The 20041-nt window shown below is 42.8% G+C and overlaps 1 protein-coding gene across 10 annotated transcripts in view; it reads right to left on the bottom strand.

Moving 5' to 3' along the window:
- The window catches only part of rasal2 (RAS protein activator like 2), a 418356-nt gene that overhangs the window by 7003 nt on the left and 391312 nt on the right, over window positions 1–20041 (bottom strand). For all 10 annotated transcript variants that reach the window (XM_063063734.1, XM_063063733.1, XM_063063735.1 and 7 more), the window contains 2 exons: window positions 12110–12312; window positions 5542–5629 (listed from right to left, as the gene is read on the bottom strand). In XM_063063734.1, the coding sequence (XP_062919804.1) occupies window positions 5542–5629; window positions 12110–12312 (291 nt within the window). The remainder of the gene's footprint in view (window positions 1–5541; window positions 5630–12109; window positions 12313–20041) is intronic.

Here is a 20041-nt window from a genome sequence, read left to right as displayed (position 1 = left end):
TGCATGTCAAATGGCCATTTGACCAAAGAGTTATCAATGCCAAGGGTATCTGTAGATGGAGGGAAAACAGGTTAAAGAGAATGGAAAATTTGGATGTGTTCCTTTCAGATCCTTTGTGTGTTCACCATAATCGTATGGAGTTACACCATGTTTGGTAGTCATGAGTGAACCACATACTTGCATTGTGATGCTTCATTTACATCTTCGAAATTTCTCTGATCTTGCCATTGCTCTTTTTCAAAAAAGAATATATGGTGTTGATATATGCAGTGAGGAAAATAATATACACAGGCAGAACGTGCAATGACAAGTCCATACAATGGTAGCTGGAGAAGGAAAGGACCAGTGGGGTTTTCTCATCTCTGTGAACTTCTTTGCTAGAAAACAGAATCTTACTTGCCTGTTATGCTCATCCCATCCTCACAATTGACCTGTAATCAATACAGTGAACATGTCATGGGCAATATTTGGCAAGCGTAGCTACTTTCTGAAGAAACAGCATCTTTGTGATGATTACACAAATGAGGGAATAAAGCACATTATTACACACAAGGTGACCAAACAATCGATGATGTTAGCCAAAGGTCATGTCAAGGTAGATATTAATTATTCAAAAAATTAAAGCAGGATGGATGTGGAAGTGTTTCAATGTTGATCGAATTACCTCCCAACCAGTGACCTCACCAAAAGTGACATTGCAGTTCTCAGCTGGGCCACTGGGAAGAACATCTAATGGGGTGGTGAGCAACTGGAAGAGATTTTGGGAGAAAGAAAATTTGTGGAAGAGCAGAGAACAAAAGAAAAATATAAGATAGAATGGTAAGAGAAATTAGAGGGAACAGGGAATAATTATGTTAGTGCTGTGGATAGCACAGCACTTTACAGTGCCAGTGACCTGGGTTCGATCTGCACTGCTGTCTGTAAGGAGCCTACATGTCCTCCCTGTGGAATGTGTGGGTTTCCTCCAGATGCTCCAGTTTTCTCCCACAGTCCAAAGACACACTGGTTGGTAGGTTAATTAGTCATTGTAAATTGTCCTGCACTTAGAAAGGTTTAAATTGGGGGTTGCTGGGTGGCGCGGCTTGAAGGGCCGAAAGGGCCTATTCCACGCTGTAGATCAATAAAAATAAATAAATAAGGGCTGAAAATGACAAGAGCGAGGACAGGACAGAAGCAGAAACAGATAGTTGGAGTGATTGGCCAATGACTGGCAAATGGAGTTTAATGTGGGTAAGTTTAAGGTTACTAGTAACTTCAGTAAGAGAAATCAACAAAGATTATTAGCTAAAGGTAGAGAAGATGAAAGTGAGTGAAGTACAGAGGGATCTAGATGTTATATTAAATGAATCACAAAAAACTATTAGACAGATTCAACAATATTTAAGAAGGCAGGAGGTATTTTGTCCTTCGTTGTAAAGGCGTTGGAATTTAAGAACAGTGAGGTTGTATTGTAATTGTACAGTGTTGGTGAGGCATCATTTAGAATACTGTGCACTGTTTTGTTCCCCTAACCTGAAAAAGGACATAGAAACATCGGAGACAATATGAATGTGATTCACAAGGCTAATTACCGGGATGAGGGGGTTGTTCTACCAAGAAAAACTCAATAATTGTGTCTGTATTCCTTGGAGTTCATAACAATAAGGGATGACCCGACTCAAACATATAATATGACGATCCTAAGGAGGCTTGACGGAGCAGATGTTGGGACATTTCCACTAGCGGGAGAGTCTTGAATTAGCTACAAAATAAAAGGTTGCTCATTAAGAACTGAGGTTCACAGAAATTCCTTCTTTCAGATGGTGGTTAATTTCTGGAATTCTTTGCCCTGGTGGGTGGCAGAAGTTGAATCATCAGACAAATTTAAATTGGGAGTGAATAAATATTTGATAGGTTGAGGTATATATGCAGTGGAGAAATGATATAGATGAGGAGTGAAGGCCACCATTGATCAACCCTGATCATTTTAAATGATGGGACACACTTAAAGGGCCTGATTGCCCACTCTTGCTCCTATTTTCTAGTATTCTTGTATTCAGAGGAAAGACTATTATAAAAGAAAACAGCAGAAAGATACAAGCTTGCCAATCCAATTAGAACATAAATGATGTCTGTGCTGACATGATGCCAAATTAAACTCATTCCATATACATGGTCTATGTCCTCCCATTCCTTGAATGTTCACGTGCCTATCTAAATGCTTCTTAAACATTGTTCTCATATCTGTTTCCATTACCTCCCCTGGCAGTATATTCCCAGCATCTACCCCTCTCTGTGCAAAAAAAAACAACTTGCCTTGTAATCTCCTTTAAACTTTCTCTGTCTCACCTTAAAGCTATGCTCCCTGATATTTGACCATTTCATCCTGGGGAAAACACAGTTCTGTCTTCTATATTTTTATCAGGTCACCCCTCAGCCTCTGATGCTCCAGTGAAAGCAATAAAAATTTGTCCACCTTGTCCTTATTACTAATACTCTCAAACAGGCAACATCCTAGTGAACCTCTTTTGCACCCTCGCCAAAGCTCCTACATCATTTTTGTGATGGGGTGACCAGAACTGTACATAATATGCCAAATATAGCCTAATCCAAGTTTTATACAATTGCAACGTGCCTTCCCTACTGTAATACTCAATGCCCCAACTGATGAAGACAAGCACCTTCTTTACCACCCTTGCTACTTGTGTCACCACCTTTAGGGAGCAATGTTTTGCATTCCAAGAAACCTCTGCATGTCGCATCTGAAGTCCTGTTGTTTCTCGTACACTTTTCTCTAACATTCCATACTTGGCCAGATTAAACTCCATCTGCTATTTCTTCACCCACATTTCCTAATGATTGATATTTTTTGTGTCCTTGGACAACCTTCCTCACAACCCACAATCCCATCAATGTCTGTGTCCTCTACAAATGGCCTACCTACATTTTAATCCCAATCACTTATATCACAAATAACAGAGTTCCCAGCACTAATCCCTTCAGAACATCACTGGTCATAGACCTTCAGTCAGAATAACACCCTTCATCACTATCCTCTGATTTCTATGGTCAACCCATTTTGAATCCAATCTACCAAGTCACCATGAATTCCATATGCCATAATCTTCTTGATCTCACTGCTTGTCAAAAGCTTTACTAAAGTCCAGACAGAGAATATCCACTGCCCTAACCTCCTCATAAAACTTGATAATCAAGTTTCTAAGACATGACCGTCCCTGCACAGAGCCATGCTGACTGTCCCCATTAAGACTGTATCTTTCCAAATGCAGGTAAAACCTATCCCCTAAGAATTTTCTCCAATAAATCTCCTACCATAATCTGCCTACATATCTGTTCTATCTCCTGCTGAATACTGGGAGAACTATAGTATAATCCTTCAGGATGATTACACCTTTCTTATTCCTAAAACCTATCCATGTAGCCTCACTGGATGAGCCCTCCCAGATACCTTTAACTACCACTGACAATCTCCCTGATCAGTACTGCAACCTCCCCCCTCTGATACATCCATTTACATCTCATCTGAATCAACTTTGGATCATGTGCTGACAATCCTGCCTTTCTCTTAGCCAAGTCTCTATAATAGCTACGACATTGTAGTTCCATGCATTAATCCTGGCTCTGCCTTGCATTAATACAAATACAGTTAGGCTCTATCAGCCCCACAGTTCATAAACCTGGCTCTGCCTGTACTTCCTATCAGACTTACTTGACTTAACCTCTACATTCCACTACAGACCTACAATTCTGGTTCCTATACCTCTTTCACACTTGTTTAACCCATCCTGGGTAGCATTTACAAACCCCCATGTAAGGATATTGTTGTCCCACCTGCTCCGAAAAAGAAACCAATATTCCATATAGCTGAAGTCCTCTCCTCTGCAGCAGTTCCTTAACCATGCATTCAATTGGACTATCGTCCTCTTTCTTGCCTTGCTATCATGGAATATTATTCAAGGCTAACCATTAATCAATAATGTGGAAATTTCAACTGCTCAGACCGATTTCCAGTGAAGGAAAAGTTTGTGAATGGCACAAAATATTCCTTCCTTTGCTCTCATCCACCGTTCAACACATGCAAAATATTTCAGTAATTATTTGACTTACTTAATCAATATTTCACTGAACAGTTAAATAAGCAATGAAAAGGAAGTTCTTGGTTTAATTTGGATTTGTTGCTATGTTACCATTTGCCTATTCTTTTTGTTTTGTAGATGGTGCTGGTGTCCCTGGATTATAGTTATCTTTTGTTCTTTCCACAGCATGAATATGAAACTAGTTGTTGAAAAATGTAACAAATGAGCAATAAAGTTAGCTTTCGCCAGTGATAATTCTCAAAACAATGAAAAAACACATTAAAAACACACATGAAGATCAATTTAACCACAATACTGACTAAAAATCAACATGCACAAGCTTAACACTGAACACTTCTTACTGAAATGAGAATCCATTCAAAAATTGAGACACTAATAAATCACAAAAATCTTGCAATGAGGTAACACTAGAACAAATTAAGAAAGTTATAAATAATACTCCTAAATGTCTTAAAGAAAAGTGACTATATGATGAAGATGACTAGACAGATAGCAGTAATAATCGGTGCCAGCTTCTGCAAGTGCTTGGAAAAGAATCTCACAGTAATTTCAGAACTAGTTGATATGAGGAGTGCGGAGGGTGTGAGCTGCAGTGTCCAACAACTAAGCTGAAACCAAGTCATAGCCTTTTCTTGTCCTGGTATATTTATGTAAACCTCTGAATTACTCGTAATGCTCATCTTCTGAGCCCCTTTTATTATAGGCTATTTTATTTTCAAAATATAATGAAGGACTCCTGCATTCCAAGAACAAGCCATAGATAGCAATTGTACATCGCGGTTTGCCTGGTCGAAGTTTAATGATGACATCTGGTTAAACCTAAGGAAGACTGAGGATACCGACATTGATCCAGGTTACAACTCCATTCTTTCTTCCTAGTAACAGAGGCTGAAAGAGACACTTCATTAATTCAGTGTCATACCTGACTTTGAGATGAGCATCCACCCACATATCTGTGCCATCAGTAACTTGGGATATTATACCAGCTGAAGGAATTGAATTTGCAGAATTGAGTACGTGTTTTGTGTAAATGACTCAAGATAAATTTATCCCCAATTGTACTTTGTTTCTTCCTGTAGTCAACTTCTGCTGACTTCACAGCAGCAACTCCCAGCAGCTTCCAAGCTTGTGTGGTTATCATGGGTTTCATTATAATTCTCAATTAAGCACTTTTCTTCTCTGTGTAATTAACTTAATCTCACCCCTAGGATTCTCTCTGCACTACATAGCATTACCCCTCACATGGTAGTCTTTTTATTCCTTATTCATTAACTTTCAGGAACAAGTGTTCTACATTCCCTTTAGACTTCTCATTATTCCCACAACTGATAAAAAAATAAGTACATTCAGCGGTCATATTGTAGACATTGTGAATCAAAATGAAATGTGATCATTGCAATGTTCACAATAAAAAGCATTTGACTGAACACTGAAGTATACTCACTTGGGCTTCAATAATCTTCTGTTTGGCATCAATTACCGCCTGCATTTCTGAGTGATCTTTCCTCAGTTCTTCTTCCACTGCCATGAGTCTACAAACCAGAGAAGATAAGCAATGTGTTATAATTGTTAGAAGTGCACATAAGACACCAAGAGCAGTTTATGTTTTGTGACGAGAATACACATAAAGTTAAGATGTTTGCTGGCCTGGGCTAGCATCAGTGGCATCAGCAGTTGGTCTGCCACCTGCCCTCAGGGGAAGGAGAGATAAGGAACAATGGAGCAGCGTCTGGAGATGTGTAATGAAGGGATGTGGGAGGGAGAGCTGTCTGGAGCGGCTCCCCCCTTTGAACCCTGAACTGTTTGAAGTGATGGACAGGCGATACCCCAGCAGGGGGATAAAAAGGGACAGGTTCGCTAAGACGACACACGCCACCCGAGGTAACGAGACCCTGGAAGCGGTACGCTTCTCACGAGTGGGTGAGAAGTACCAGACAACGACCAGGGTGGAAAGGTACGATCAGCGGGAACCCGGTGTGTGTCCGCCCTTGCCTGGGTGCTGGGTTCACTGCAGAGGATCGACCGCATCTGGAGGAGGGGTCACAGTCGGTGACCTCAGGTGACATCACCAAGGACCCGCCCAAAAGTTGCTCGTGAGCAATCTCGCTGGTCTGTGAGTGAAGCTGTGCTGAATGATGAGTTGTTCCTATTCTATGTCTCTCTTCCCCCACCTTGTCCATCGCCATGGCACGATTACTGCGAACTGGACTACTAACTGGACTGAACTTTGAGTCATTTTGAAATTGGTCATTTACCCCTAGACAACGATAGAGCTTGATTGATGCTGTTATCTTAATGCTGTGCACATGTGTGTTTATCATCACTGAACTGTTGCATTTATTATCCTTTCGATTACTGTGTTGCTTGTTTCTTTAATAAAACTTTCTTAGTTCTAGTACTCCAGACTCCAACTGAGTGATCCATTTCTGCTGGTTTGGCAACCCAGTTACGGGGTACGTAACAGTTTCACCAGGGATGACATCTAAATCTCTTTCAGTCCAAGTTCATCTTTTTTTTTATTTACCCTTAAGCTCCTTCAGTCATGCAGGTTATCCAGATCCAGCAACCAAACACCATTCATCAGTTCTTATTCCTGCTGCTCTGATCTGGCAGTTGGTGCGATGCCCAGCATTGATTTGTTGCTCTAATTCCTTCTCCCTGTACTGCAATGGTTCAGACTTCATATCTAGCATAGTTGAATTTTGGAACTTAGTTTCAACATCTAATAGAAGCCTAAACTGATAGGCTAACCCATGAAAAATTTGGAATTCACATTTGTACACCATGTTGTATGCAGCTGTTGTGCTATTTCCCATTCAGTCACAAGACAATTTAATAGCGGCAAATGAATGCTGTGCAGAATAGGTACTTGATGTCCTTAGTCTTCTAATTGACACATTTTTCAGTTTATTGCTTATTGCTTATGCTCTATGGGTTGTGGTCCCAGTGCAGGTCAATGGGAGTAGGTAGTTTAAATGGTTCGGCGTGGCCTAGAATCAGAATCAGGTTTAATATCACCAGCGTATGTCGAAGGGTTGATTCCGTGCTGTACTTTTCTATGACTCTATGATCAATAATGCTGCTAGTTTCTAACTTTCAAGGTACTGACGTCAATGGGCGACATTTTTCCACTGACTGGACACTATATAGTTTTTACACTAAACAGAAATATTTCACAACCTACCATGCAGCAACAATCAGCCTAAACATGTAGTGATAAAGCAGGAATTATTACAAAATTAATTGGTCAGTCTGGTGTATACCTTAGATCTAGTGATGCTCACACAACTTGTATTTATGTTATGTCTTTAAGCGTAGAACAAATGACCCAAGACAGTCCATATGACAGTATTTCAGAGAAAGGGGGCTTACAGCAGAAAATATGTCACCAATTATGATGTCATTGTGTGGATCGAATATAGGATGGTTTGGTATGCAGAAGAGACCAGATTCAGAAAGTTTTGCAGGACTTGAAGAGCATGGATTGCCTACAACAGGAAAAGTTGCTAAGATTTCGAGGGAGATGACAAAAAAAGACATTTTAAGAGCCTGTAGATAGGGGTTGGAATGATCAAGGGGTACTTTCTTGTGGTTTGGGAGAACAATGCATTAATTAGTTACCACGTTGGTTCAAGCCTGGTTGTTTCTTAAGTCTTAAAATTTATGGCATCGGGACATTTCACACAACCATGGATACCTATAATAGTTCTGATGCTATTTCTGGTTTACATTCCTTGAAGCCTCCTGGGGCCATGAATTTAAGAAGATGCAGGAACATACCTATGTGGTTTTGAAAGCTCTCATTGTCATATCCAAGTTGCATTTAAGAATTTCATAGTCTTTTCCTCACTATGACCATACAAAATAAAATCTGGTAATCTAATAAGAACGGCCTTTCCTCTTATGGCTATGACAGTATAGTAATTGAAGTCCTAGACTGTTGACATAGAAACACATTTTTAAATGTGAAAAATGTAAACACAGAAACCTGGTTGCAAGGTGGAGATGACTGGGAATTAAATATCCAAGGGTATCAGGTAATACAGAAAGATAGGCAGGAAGGCAGAGGAGGTGGTGGTGGTGGTGGTGCTCTTGATTAGAGAGGAGATCAGGGCAATTGTGAGACATGATATAAGATCTACGGAGCAGAATGTTGAGTCCATCTGGGTAGAAGTTAAGAATAGTAGAGGAACAAAATCACTGGTGGGTGTTGTCTATAGGCCACCTAATAAAAATATTGCAGGGGCGATTAACCAAGAAATTACTGAGGCTTGTAAGAGCGGAACGGCAGTTGTCATGGGGGATTTTAACTTCCACATAGATTGGGTGAATCAAGTTGATCAAGGAAGTCTTGAGGAGGACTTCATAGAATGCATCCGTGATGGCTTTCTTGAGCAGCATGTCAGTGAACCTACAAGGGAAAATACTATTTTAGATCTAGTCCTGTGCAATGAGACAGGTAAGATTAACGATCTTGTAGTCAGGGATCTTCTTGGAAAGAGTGATCATAGTATGATCAAATTTCGCATTCAGATGGAGAATGAAATAGTTAGATCTACATTTGTAAAACTAATGTATTATGCATGAACAAGGGAGACTACAACGGGATGAGGGAGGAGTTGGCAAATGTCGATTGGGAGCACAGGCTATTTGGTAGAACAGCTGAGGAACAGTGGAATACTTTCAAAGAGATTTTTCACAGTGCTCAACAAAAGTATATTCCAGTCAAAAGTAAGGACAGTAAGTGTGGGGAGAGCCAGCCTTGGATAACTAAGGAAATAAAAGATAGTATCAAATTAAAAGCTCATGTGTACAAAGTCGCAAAGAATAGTGGGAGACTGGGGGATTGGGAAACCTTAAAAAGCAACAGAGAACTAAACAAGAAATAAAGAAAGGGAAGACAGAGAATGAAAGTAAATTAGCACAAAATATAAAAACAGATAGCAAAGGTTTTTATATAGAGCGGAAGAGGGTGGCTAACGTCAACGTAGGTCCCTTGGAGGCAGGAAGGGGAAATTGATATTGGGTGATAAGGAAATGGCTGAGGCATTGAACAACTATTTTGTGTCGGTCTTCACGGTGGAGGACATGTCTAATATGCCAAAGAAGGATGTTATGGACGAAATGGGAGGTGAGGACCTCCAATGAATCACTGTCATGAAAGAGATAGTGATGAGCAAACTAGAGGACCTGAAGGTAGATAAGTCCCCTGGTCCCAATGGGATGCATCCCCGGGTGCTGAAGGAATTGGCGGAGGTTACAGTAGATGCGTTGGTAATTATTTATCAAAATTCTCTAGACTCTGGGCAGGTCCCGGCGGATTGGAAGACAGCAAATGTCATGCCACTTTTTAAAAAAGGTTGTAGGCAAAAGATGGGCAACTATAGGCCAGTTAGCTTAACGTCTGTAGTCGGGAAAATGCTTGAAGCTGTCATTAAGGAAGAAATAGCGAAACATTTAGAAAGGAGTGGTTCCATTAGACAGACACAGCATGGATTCAGAAAGGGCAGGTCCTGTTTGACAAACTTATTGGAGTTCAGTGAGGACATAATGAGTGCAGTGGATAGAGGGGAACAGGTGGATGTCGTATACTTGGATTTCCAGAAGGCGTTCGACAAGAGACTTATAAATAAGATACAGATGCATGGAGTCGGAGGAAGTGTATTGGCATGGATAGTGGACTGGTTAACCAACAGAAGGCAGAGAGTTGGTATAAATGGGTGTTTCTCTGGTTGGCAGTCAGTGGTGAATGGGGTGCTGTAGGGGTTGGTGCTGGGCCCGCAGCTGTTTACCATTTACACTGATGATTTGGAAGAGGAGACTGAGTGCAGCATAGCAAAATTTGCTGATGATACTAAACTGCGTGGAAAAGCATATTGTACAGAGGATGTGGAGAGTCTGCAGAGGTATATAGATAGGTCAAGTGAGTGGGCCAAGGTCTGGCAGATGGAATACAACGTTGGTAAACGCAAGATTATCCACTTTGGAAGGAATAATAGAAGAGCAAATTATTATTTAAATGGTGAAAGATTGCAGCATGCTGTTGTTCAGAGGGACTTGGGAGTGCTTGTTCATGAATCGCAAAAAGTTGGCTTGCAGGTACAACTGGTTATTAAGAATGAATGTTGGCCTTCATGCTAGAGGGATTGAATTCAAGAGCAGGGAGGTCATGCTGCAACTATACAGGGTACTGGTGAGGCCGCACCTGGAGTACTGTGTGCAGTTCTGGTCTCCATACTTGAGGAAGGATATACTGGCTTTGGGGGCAGTGCAGAGGAGGTTCACCAGGTTGATTCCAGGGATGAAGAGGTTAACCTATGAGGAGCGATTGCATCGCCTGGTACTATAGTCTCTGGAGTTCAGAAGAATGAGAGGAGATCTTATAGAAACATACAAAATTTTAAAAGGGATAGATAAGATAGAAGTAGGAAAGTTCTTTCCATTGGTAGGTGAGACTCGAACTCGGGGACATTGCCTCAAGATTCAGGGGAGAAGATTTAGGTGGAGATGAGGATTAAATCTTTTTCCAAGGGAGTGGTGAATCTGTGGAATTCTTTGCCCAGGGAAGCAGTTGAGGCTTCTTCACTAAATATATTTAAAAAACAGTTAGATAGGTTTTTACATCGTAAGGGAATTAAGGGTTATGGGGAAAAGGCAAGTAGATTGAGCTGAGTTTACAGACAGATCAGCCACGATCTTATTGAATGGTGGGGCAGACTCGATGGGCCGCCTGACCTACTCCTGGTCCTATTTCTTATGTTATGTTCTTAAAATCCATAGTGGCAGTTAAAGACTTAAATTGAATGTTACTGCTCTTAAGAAAATTTGGCTTATGCACTCCGGAGTTTAGGGAAATGAGAGGTGATCTCATTCTTACATGGCTTGACAGTCTAGATATAGCGATGGTGCTTCACTTGCTCGTGTGTCTAAAACTAGAGTAACAGTGGAAACTTAGGGAGATGGCTCTTCAGGACTAACATGATTACAAAAATATTCCACCCAGAAAAAAATGAATCTGGAATTTTTTACCCAAGTGGTCTGTTGGGCTCAGTAGTTGATCGTATTCAAAATAGAAAAACAGATTTTGATATTAAGGAAATCAAAGATATCGGGTTAGTGAAGGAAAGTGGTTCTAAGTGGCCAAAATCTATTGCTGAGGCCCATTCCTGCTGTTTCTTGTATCCTCATGTGTACTTATATATAACAGAGATTGGTGAGTTTTCCCAAAGTTACTAGCAATCCAAGGATATGGCTCACAAATGTAACCTATTCTGATATGATTTAAACAGGTTCCAACTTCACTTGCGGCAATATTCACTTGAAAATGGTGAGAAAGCGTAATGAATGGATCTCTCAGAATGAAATTATGCCACTCAAACACAAGCACTGACAGACCTAATAACTGAACTCCTAAACTTTCAGACAATTTGCTTATTGTTAATATTTTGCTGGTAGTTGCTGTGCTCTTGTTAAAACATAACAGTCTTGTTATGTATAGGTCCTCCAACCCACTGAGTCTGCGGCATCAAGCAAGTTCCCATCTGCACTAATCCTATTTTATTCTCTCCATATTTCCATGAACTCCCTTAGATTTTATCACTCAACCACAAGGGAGGGGCAACCTAGAGTGGCCAATTAGCTGACCAACCTGCAAGTCTTTGGGATGTGGGAGGGAACTGGAGCAGTCACAAGGAGAATGTACAAATGCCACAGACAGCACCCAAGGCCAGGATTGAGTCTATGCCTCTCATTTTGGGAGGCAGCAGCTCCTCTAGCTATGCTATTGTGCTTCCCTATGAAAAAAAGTGGGATGTTTGTTGTTTACACAATACTCTCTGTTGATTTGGCACCTTAACTTACAGCAGATCAATATAGGTGATAGGGAATTAAGTGCTTTAAATATGCTTCAGAGATTTAGTTCAACTTAACGTTGTGTTTGATATAGATATCATTGCCCTGTGCTATGTTCGATGTAAGTACTCACTACTCCGACAACCTGCAGTGTAGCTGACCTGCTGATGATTGTTTTCATCTGGCTGTCCTTCTCTTCCTGCTGCCGACGCAGTCTCTCCTCACTGTCCTCCAACCTAGACTTGTACTCAAGCAAGAGCTTCTGCATCTGTTGCTCCTGGGCAAGCAGGCGCCGCTCATACTCCTCGAGCCTGCGACTCGACACCTTCAACCGATCCTTCAGCTTCGTGATCTCCTGCTCATACTGGAAGAGAAATCAGGTGGTGTTACACAACCAAACAGAAAGCACCAAAGGTGAAGTTTGCTTGCTTTCCCATTTGTTACAGGTCAACAAAGATGAAGCTGTATGAATGGTCTAGTCCACTGTAAAGCAAAGATATTTAATAATTGCACAAAATGATCCCAACTCAGCCAACAGAAATGCAGTAGGATTTGGGGGAAATAGAGGATGACCTTGTCCCTGTACACAGTGTAAAAGTGGCTGCTTCTCTCCAGAGAATCTCCTTGTCTCTACTGCACATTCTACACTGGCAGCAAAGCCAAGATGAGATTTTTTTTTAACATACCAAAAAGACTTCATTCATAAGTCTTCTGGTCAGCTAGGGAAACGTACCTTAAAAGCAGCTGGGCATGGAATGATCAAAATGTTAAAAAAAATATCTTTTTGTTTCCCTAGGTGGGACAGTCATTTCTGGTTTATGTTTTCAAATAGACAATTTTCCTGTTGTAGTCTCCACAGAGAATTCATGTAAAAAATGCATCAACTGTAGACAGACCCATGTCGAGCAGATTTGAACCTCAGACACTACTGAAGATCACATTGTTTTCACCCACAGAATTTTAGAATCATAATCAAAATCAGGTTTATTGTCACTGACATTGGTTGTGAAATTTGTTGTTTTGTGGCAGCAGTACAGTGAAGGCATACTAAATTAAAATAAATCACAACTAAAATAAACACTGCAAAAGAGGAAGAGCGAGATATTGTGAATGGGTTTACAGACTGTTCAGAAATATGTTTGTAGAGGGGAAGAAACTGTTCCTAAAATGTTAACTATGGATCTTCAGGCTCTTGTACCTCCTCCCTGATGAGAAGGCATGTCTCGGATGGTGAGGGTAAATAATGATGGCTGTCCTCTCCTTGAGACACCAGCTTTTGAAGATGTCCTCAATGGTGGGGTACTGCTAACTACTTATCTCTCCTTGTAAAGAACACTAAGGATAGTGGTAGGGAAATAATTATGTTGAGGATAAGACTAAAACTGCTTTTAGATTGAGAATTAAGTTTTAATTCTGAATTTGAATGACAATATTTTGGAGAAACAGCCTAAAGATAGTTTCAATGATTAAGTTTACTTTTAGAGGAGAATATTAAGATCTCAGATGGTTTCAGTGGTCTGAGTCAGGGGTCCCCAACCTGTTTTGCACTGCGGACTGGTTTATTATTGACAATATTCTTGTGGACTGGCCGACCCGGCGGGGGGGGGGGGGGGTGTAGGGTTGCCAACGGACAAGAGTAGCAGTCTTTACCCTGAGAAAGACTACAATGACCATGAAGCCTTGCGCGGGCACCAGTGCGCATGAGTATACGTGCCAATTTTTATCTACAAATCGTTTTTGGCGATTCTGTTCGGGGGGGGGAAGCGACCAGAGCGTGAGTGGGCCAGTGAAGGAGTGGAGCTTTGAGGCTTTGACTCGAGAGATTCTAGCAGTTTTGGCAGTTGGTCTGTGCAATCAAGTCAATCAAGATTTGAATAGATCAGCAGAAAGCCATTGATTAGACAATCAAGATTTGAATAGCTCAGACTCAGCAGAAAGCAGCTGATTGGGCAGTCAAGGTCAGGTGACCAAACATTTTGAAAAGCTCAAACAGATAAATAGAGGGATAGCTCAAGCGAAGCGGCCAGTGGAAAGCAGCCAGTGAAGGAGTGGAGCTTTGAGGCTTTGACTCGAAAGGCTTCGACGAGAAGAGGCGGAGGACAAGCTAGCTCGCAGTTAGTTTTTACAATGTCCCCTGAGACGGTGATGTGCCTCTCATGTGAGATGTGGCAGTCTTGGGGGAATGCCCCTCTCCCGCAGAGTCACATTTGCCAGAAGTGCATACGGCTGGGCGATCTGGAAGACCGTGTAAGGAATCTGGAGCAGCAGCTGGATGACCTTCGACTCATAAGGGAGAATGAGGCAGTCATAGATGAGAGCTACAGGGAGGTCGTCACACCGAGGCTGTCGGAAGCAGGTCGTTGGGTGACAGTCAGAGGGGGGAAAGCGAAGGTGAGCAGACAGGTAGTGCAGAGCACCCCTGTAGCCATTCCCCTGAATAATAAGTTTAACGTCCTGGATACTGTTGGCGGGGATGACCGACCAGGTGTGAGCCACGGTGGCAGGGCCTCCGGCACTGAGTCCGAACCTGTGGTGCAGAAGGGTGGGACGGAGAAGAGGAGAGCTGTCGTCATTGGAGACTCTATAGTCAGGGGAGCAGAAAGGAGATTTTGTGGACGTGAGAAGGACACCCACATGGTTTGTTGCCTCCCGGGTGCCAGGGTCCGGGATGTCTCTGACCGGGTGCACGACATCCTGGTACGAGAGGGAAAGCAACCAGAAGTCGTGATACAGGTTGGGACCAACGACATAGGCAGGAAGAGGAATGAGGTCCTGAAGTGTGAGTTTCGGGAATTAGGCAGAAGGCTGAAGAACAGGACCTCAAGGGTGACGTTCTCAGGATTGCTGCCAGTGCTACGTGACAGAGATGGTAAGAGTTGGAGGAGATGGCAGTTGAATGTGTGGCTGAGGAGTTGGTGCAGGGAGCAGGGTTTTAGATTTTTAGATCATTGAGATTTCTTCTGGGGAAGGTGGGACCTGTACAGATTGGATGGGTTGCACCTGAACTGGAGGGGGAGCAATATCCTTGCAGGTAGGTTTGCTAGCATGGTTCGGGAGGAATTAAACTAATTTGCGAGGGGGATGGGACCCAGAGCAATAGAGCAGTGAAAGAAGTGCATGGAGTAAAGCCAGATCTAACATACAGAGAGGCTTTGAGGAAAGAGAAGCAGAATAAACGGTGTAAAGACAGTAAGGTAGAAGGGCTGAAATGTGTGTACCTCAATGCAAGAAGCATCAGGAACAAAGGTGATGAACTGAGAGCTTGGATACATACATGGAATTATGATGTAGTGGCCATTACAGAGACTTGGCTGGCACCAGGGCAGGAATGGATTCTCAATATTCCTGGATTTCAGTGCTTTAAAAGGGATAGAGAGGGCGGAAAAAGGGGAGGAGGGGTGGCATTACTGGTCAGGGATACTATTACAGCTACAGAAAGGGTGGGTAATGTAGCAGGATCCTCTTTTGAGTCAATATGGGTGGAAGTCAGGAACAGGAAGGGAGCAGTTACTCTGCTGGGGGTATTCTATAGGCCCCCTGGTAGCAGCAGAGATACAGAGGAGCAGATTGGGAGGCAGATTTTGGAAAGGTGCAAAAATAACAGGGTTGTTATCATGGGTGACTTTAACTTCCCTAATATTGATTGGCACCTGATTAGTTCCAAGGGTTTAGATGGGGCAGAATTTGTTATGTGTGTCCAGGATGGATTCCTGTCACAGTATGTGGACAGGCCGACCAGGGGGAATGCCATACGAGATCTAGTACTAGGTAATGAACCGGGTCAGGTGACAGATCTCTCAGTGGGTGAGTATCTGGGGGACAGTGACCACCGCTCCCTGGCCTTTATAATTATCATGGAAAAGAATAGAATCAAAGAGGGCAGGAAAATTTTTTAATTGGGGAAAGGCAAATTATGAGGCTATAAGGCTAGAACTTGCAGGTGTGAATTGGGATGATGTTTTTGCAGGGAAATGTACTATGGACATGTGGTCAATGTTTAGAGATCTCTTCCAGGATGTAAGGGATAAATTTGTCCCGGTGAGGAAGATAAAGAATGGTAGGGTGAAGGAACCATGGGTGACAAGTGAGGTGGAAAATCTAGTCAGGTGGAAGAAGGCAGCATACATGAGGTTTAGGAAGCAAGGATCAGATGGGTCTATTGAGGAATATAGGGAAGCAAGAAAGGAGCTTAAGAAGGGGCTGAGAAGAGCAAGAAGGGGGCATGAGAAGGCCTTGGCGAGTAGGGTAAAGGAAAACCCCAAGGCATTCTTCAATTATGTGAAGTAAAAAAGGATGACAGGAGTGAAGGTAGGACCAGTTAGAGATAAAGGTGGGAAGATGTGCCTGGAGGCTGTGGAAGTGAGCGAGGTCCTCAATGAATACTTCCCTTCGGTATTCACCAATGAGAGGGAACTTGATGATGGTGAGGACAATATGAGTCAGGTTGATGTTCTGGAGCATGCTGATATTAAGGGAGAGGAGGTGTTGGAGTTGCTAAAATACATTAGTACAGATAAGTCCCCGGGGCCTGACGGAATATTCCCCAGGCTGCTCCACGAGGCGGGAGAAGAGATTGCTGAGCCTCTGGCTAGGATCTTTATGTCCTCGTTGTCCACGGGAATGGTACCGGAGGATTGGAGGGAGGCAAATGTTGTTCCCCTGTTCAAAAAAGGTAGTAGGGATAGTCCGGATAATTATAGACCAGTGAGCCTTACGTCTGTGGTGGGAAAACTGTTGGAAAAGATTCTTAGAGATAGGATCTATAGGCATTTAGAGAATCATGGTCTGATCAGGGACAGTCAGCATGGCTTTGTGAAGGGCAGATCGTGTCTAACAAGCCTGACAGAGTTCTTTGAGGAGGTGACCAGGCATATAGATGAGGGTAGTGCAGTGGATGTGATCTATATGGATTTTAGTAGGCATTTGACAAAGTTCCACACAGTAGGCTTATTCAGAAAGTTACAAGGCATGGGATCCAGGGAAGTTTGGCCAGGTGGATTCAGAATTGGCTTGCCTGCAAAAGGCAGAGGGTGGTGGTGGAGGGAGTACATTCAGATTGGAGGATTGTGACTAGTGGTGTCCTACAAGGATCTGTTCTGGGACCTCTACTTTTCGTGATTTTTATTAACGACCTGGATGTGGGTGTAGAAGGGTGGGTTGGCAAGTTTGCAAACGACACAAAGGTGGTGGTGTTGTAGATAGTGTAGAGGATTGTCAAAGATTGCAGAGAAACATTGATAGGATGCAGAAGTGGGCTGAGAAGTGGCAGATGGAGTTCAACCCGGAGAAGTGTGAGGTGGTACACTTTGGAAGGACAAACTCCAAGGCAGAGTACAAAGTAAATTTGTAGGAAGGGGAAAAAAGATTATGAGAGAAAACTGGCAGGGAACATAAAAATGGACTGTAAAAGCTTTTATAGATATGTAAAAAGGAAAAGACTGGTAAAGACAAATGTAGGTCCCCTGCAGACAGAAACAGGTGAATTGATTATGGGGAGCAAGGACATGGCAGACCAATTGAATAATTACTTTGGTTCTGTCTTCACTAAGGAGGACATAAATAATCTTCCAGAAATAGTAAGGGACAGAGGGTCCAGTGAGATGGAGGAACTGAGCGAAATACATGTTAGTAGGGAAGTGGTGTTAGGTAAATTGAAGGGATTGAAGGCAGATCAATCCCCAGGGCCAGATGGTCTGCATCCTAGAGTGCTTAAGGAAGTAGCCCAAGAAATAGTGGATGCATTAGTGATAATTTTTCAAAACTCGTTAGATTCTGGACTAGTTCCTGAGGATTGGAGGGTGGCTAATGTAACCCCTCTTTTTAAAAAAGGAGGGAGAGAGAAACCGGGGAATTATAGACCGGTTAGCCTAACGTCGGTGGTGGGGAAACTGCTGGAGTCAGTTATCAAGGATGTGATAACAGCACATTTGGAAAGCGGTGAAATGATCGGACAAAGTCAGCATGGATTTGTGAAAGGAAAATCATGTCTGACGAATCTCATAGAATTTTTTCAGGATGTAACTAGTAGAGTGGATAGGGGAGAACCAGTGGATGTGGTATATTTGGATTTTCAAAAGGCTTTTGACAAGGTCCCACACAGGAGATTAGTGTGCAAACTTAAAGCACACGGTATTGGGGGTAAGGTATTGGTGTGGGTGGAGAATTGGTTAGCAGACAGGAAGCAAAGAGTGGGAATAAACGGGACCTTTTCAGAATGGCAGGTGGTGACTAGTGGGGTACCGCAAGGCTCAGTGCTGGGACCCCAGTTGTTTACAATATATATTAATGACTTGGATGAGAGAATTAAATGCAGCATCTCCAAGTTTGCGGATGACACGAAGCTGGGTGGCAGTGTTAGCAGTGAGGAGGATGCTAAGAGGATGCAGGGTGACTTGGATAGGTTGGGTGAGTGGGCAAATTCATGGCAGATGCAATTTAATGTGGATAAATGTGAAGTTATCCATTTTGGTGGCAAAAATAGGAAAACAGATTATTATCTGAATGGTGGACGATTAGGAAAAGGGGAGGTGCAATGAGACCTGGGTGTCATTATACACCAGTCATTGAAAGTGGGCATGCAGGTACAGCAGGCAGTGAAAAAGGCAAATGGTATGCTGGCATTTATAGCGAGAGGATTCGAGTACAGGAGCAGGGAGGTACTACTGCAGTTGTACAAGGCCTTGGTGAGACCACACCTGGAGTATTGTGTGCAGTTTTGGTCCCCTAATCTGAGGAAAGACATCTTTGCCATAGAGGGAGTACAAAGAAGGTTCACCAGATTGATTCCTGGGATGGCAGGACTTTCATATGAAGAAAGACTGGATGAACTGGGCTTGTACTCGTTGGAATTTAGAAGATTGAGGGGGGATCTGATTGAAACGTATAAGATCCTAAAGGGATTGGACAGGCTAGATGCAGGAAGATTGTTCCCGATGTTGGGGAAGTCCAGAACGAGGGGCCACTGTTTGAGGATAGAGGGGAAGCCTTTTAGGACCGTGATTAGGAAAAACTTCTTCACACAGAGAGTGGTGAATCTGTGGAATTCTCTGCCACAGGAAACAGTTGAGGCCAGTTCATTGGCTATATTTAAGAGGGAGTTAGATATGGCCCTTGTGGCTACGGGGATCAGGGGGTATGGAGGGAAGGCTGGGGCGGGGTTCTGAGTTGGATGATCAGCCATGATCATAATAAATGGCGATGCAGGCTCAAAGGGCTGAATGGCCTACTCCTGCACCTATTTTCTATGTTTCTCTTTATGTTAAATGGCAGGATACTTGGTAGTGTGGAGGAGCAGAGGGATCTGGGGGTACATGTCCACAGATCCCTGAAAGTTGCCTCACAGGTGGATAGGGTAGTTAAGAAAGCTTATGGGGTGTTAGCTTTCATAAGTCGAGGGATAGAGTTTAAGAGTCGTGATGTAATGATGCAGCTCTATAAAACTCTGGTTAGGCCACACTTGGAGTATTGTGTCCAGTTCTGGTCACCTCACTATAGGAAGGATGTGGAAGCATTGGAAGGGGTACAGAGGAGATTTACCAGGATGCTGCCTGGTTTAGAAAGTATGTATTATGATCAGAGATTAAGTGAGCTAGGGCTTTACTCTTTGGAGAGAAGGAGGATGAGAGGAGACATGTTAGATGTGTACAAGATAATAAGAGGAATAGATAGAGTGGATAGCCAGCGCCTCTTCCCCAGGGCTCCACTGCTCAATACAAGAGGACATGGCTTTAAGGTCAGGGGTGGGAAGTTCAAGGGGGATATTAGAGGCAGGTTTCTTACTCAGAGAGTGGTTGGTGCGTGGAATGCACTGCCTGAGTCAGTGGTAGAGGCAGATACACTAGTGAAGTTTAAGAGACTACTAGACAGGTATATGGAGGAATCTAAGGTGGGGGCTTATATGGGAGGCAGGGTTTGAGGGTCGGCACAACATTGTGGGCCGAAGGGCCTGTACTGTGCTGTACTATTCTATGTCCTATGTTAATCACGACCGGAATATAGGGGTTAAGAGGCTAATACACTCAATTTCGTTTCTAAAAGGGCTTATCTAACGAATTTAATATTAAACACACAGCGCATATTTTCCTTGCACGAAT

Source organism: Mobula hypostoma, chromosome 12, assembly GCF_963921235.1.
Source record: "Mobula hypostoma chromosome 12, sMobHyp1.1, whole genome shotgun sequence".
In the NCBI taxonomy this organism is placed as follows: Eukaryota; Metazoa; Chordata; class Chondrichthyes; order Myliobatiformes; family Myliobatidae; genus Mobula; species Mobula hypostoma.
Note: the sequence above shows the minus strand (reverse complement) of the source record. Positions and strands in the feature narration are given on the sequence as shown.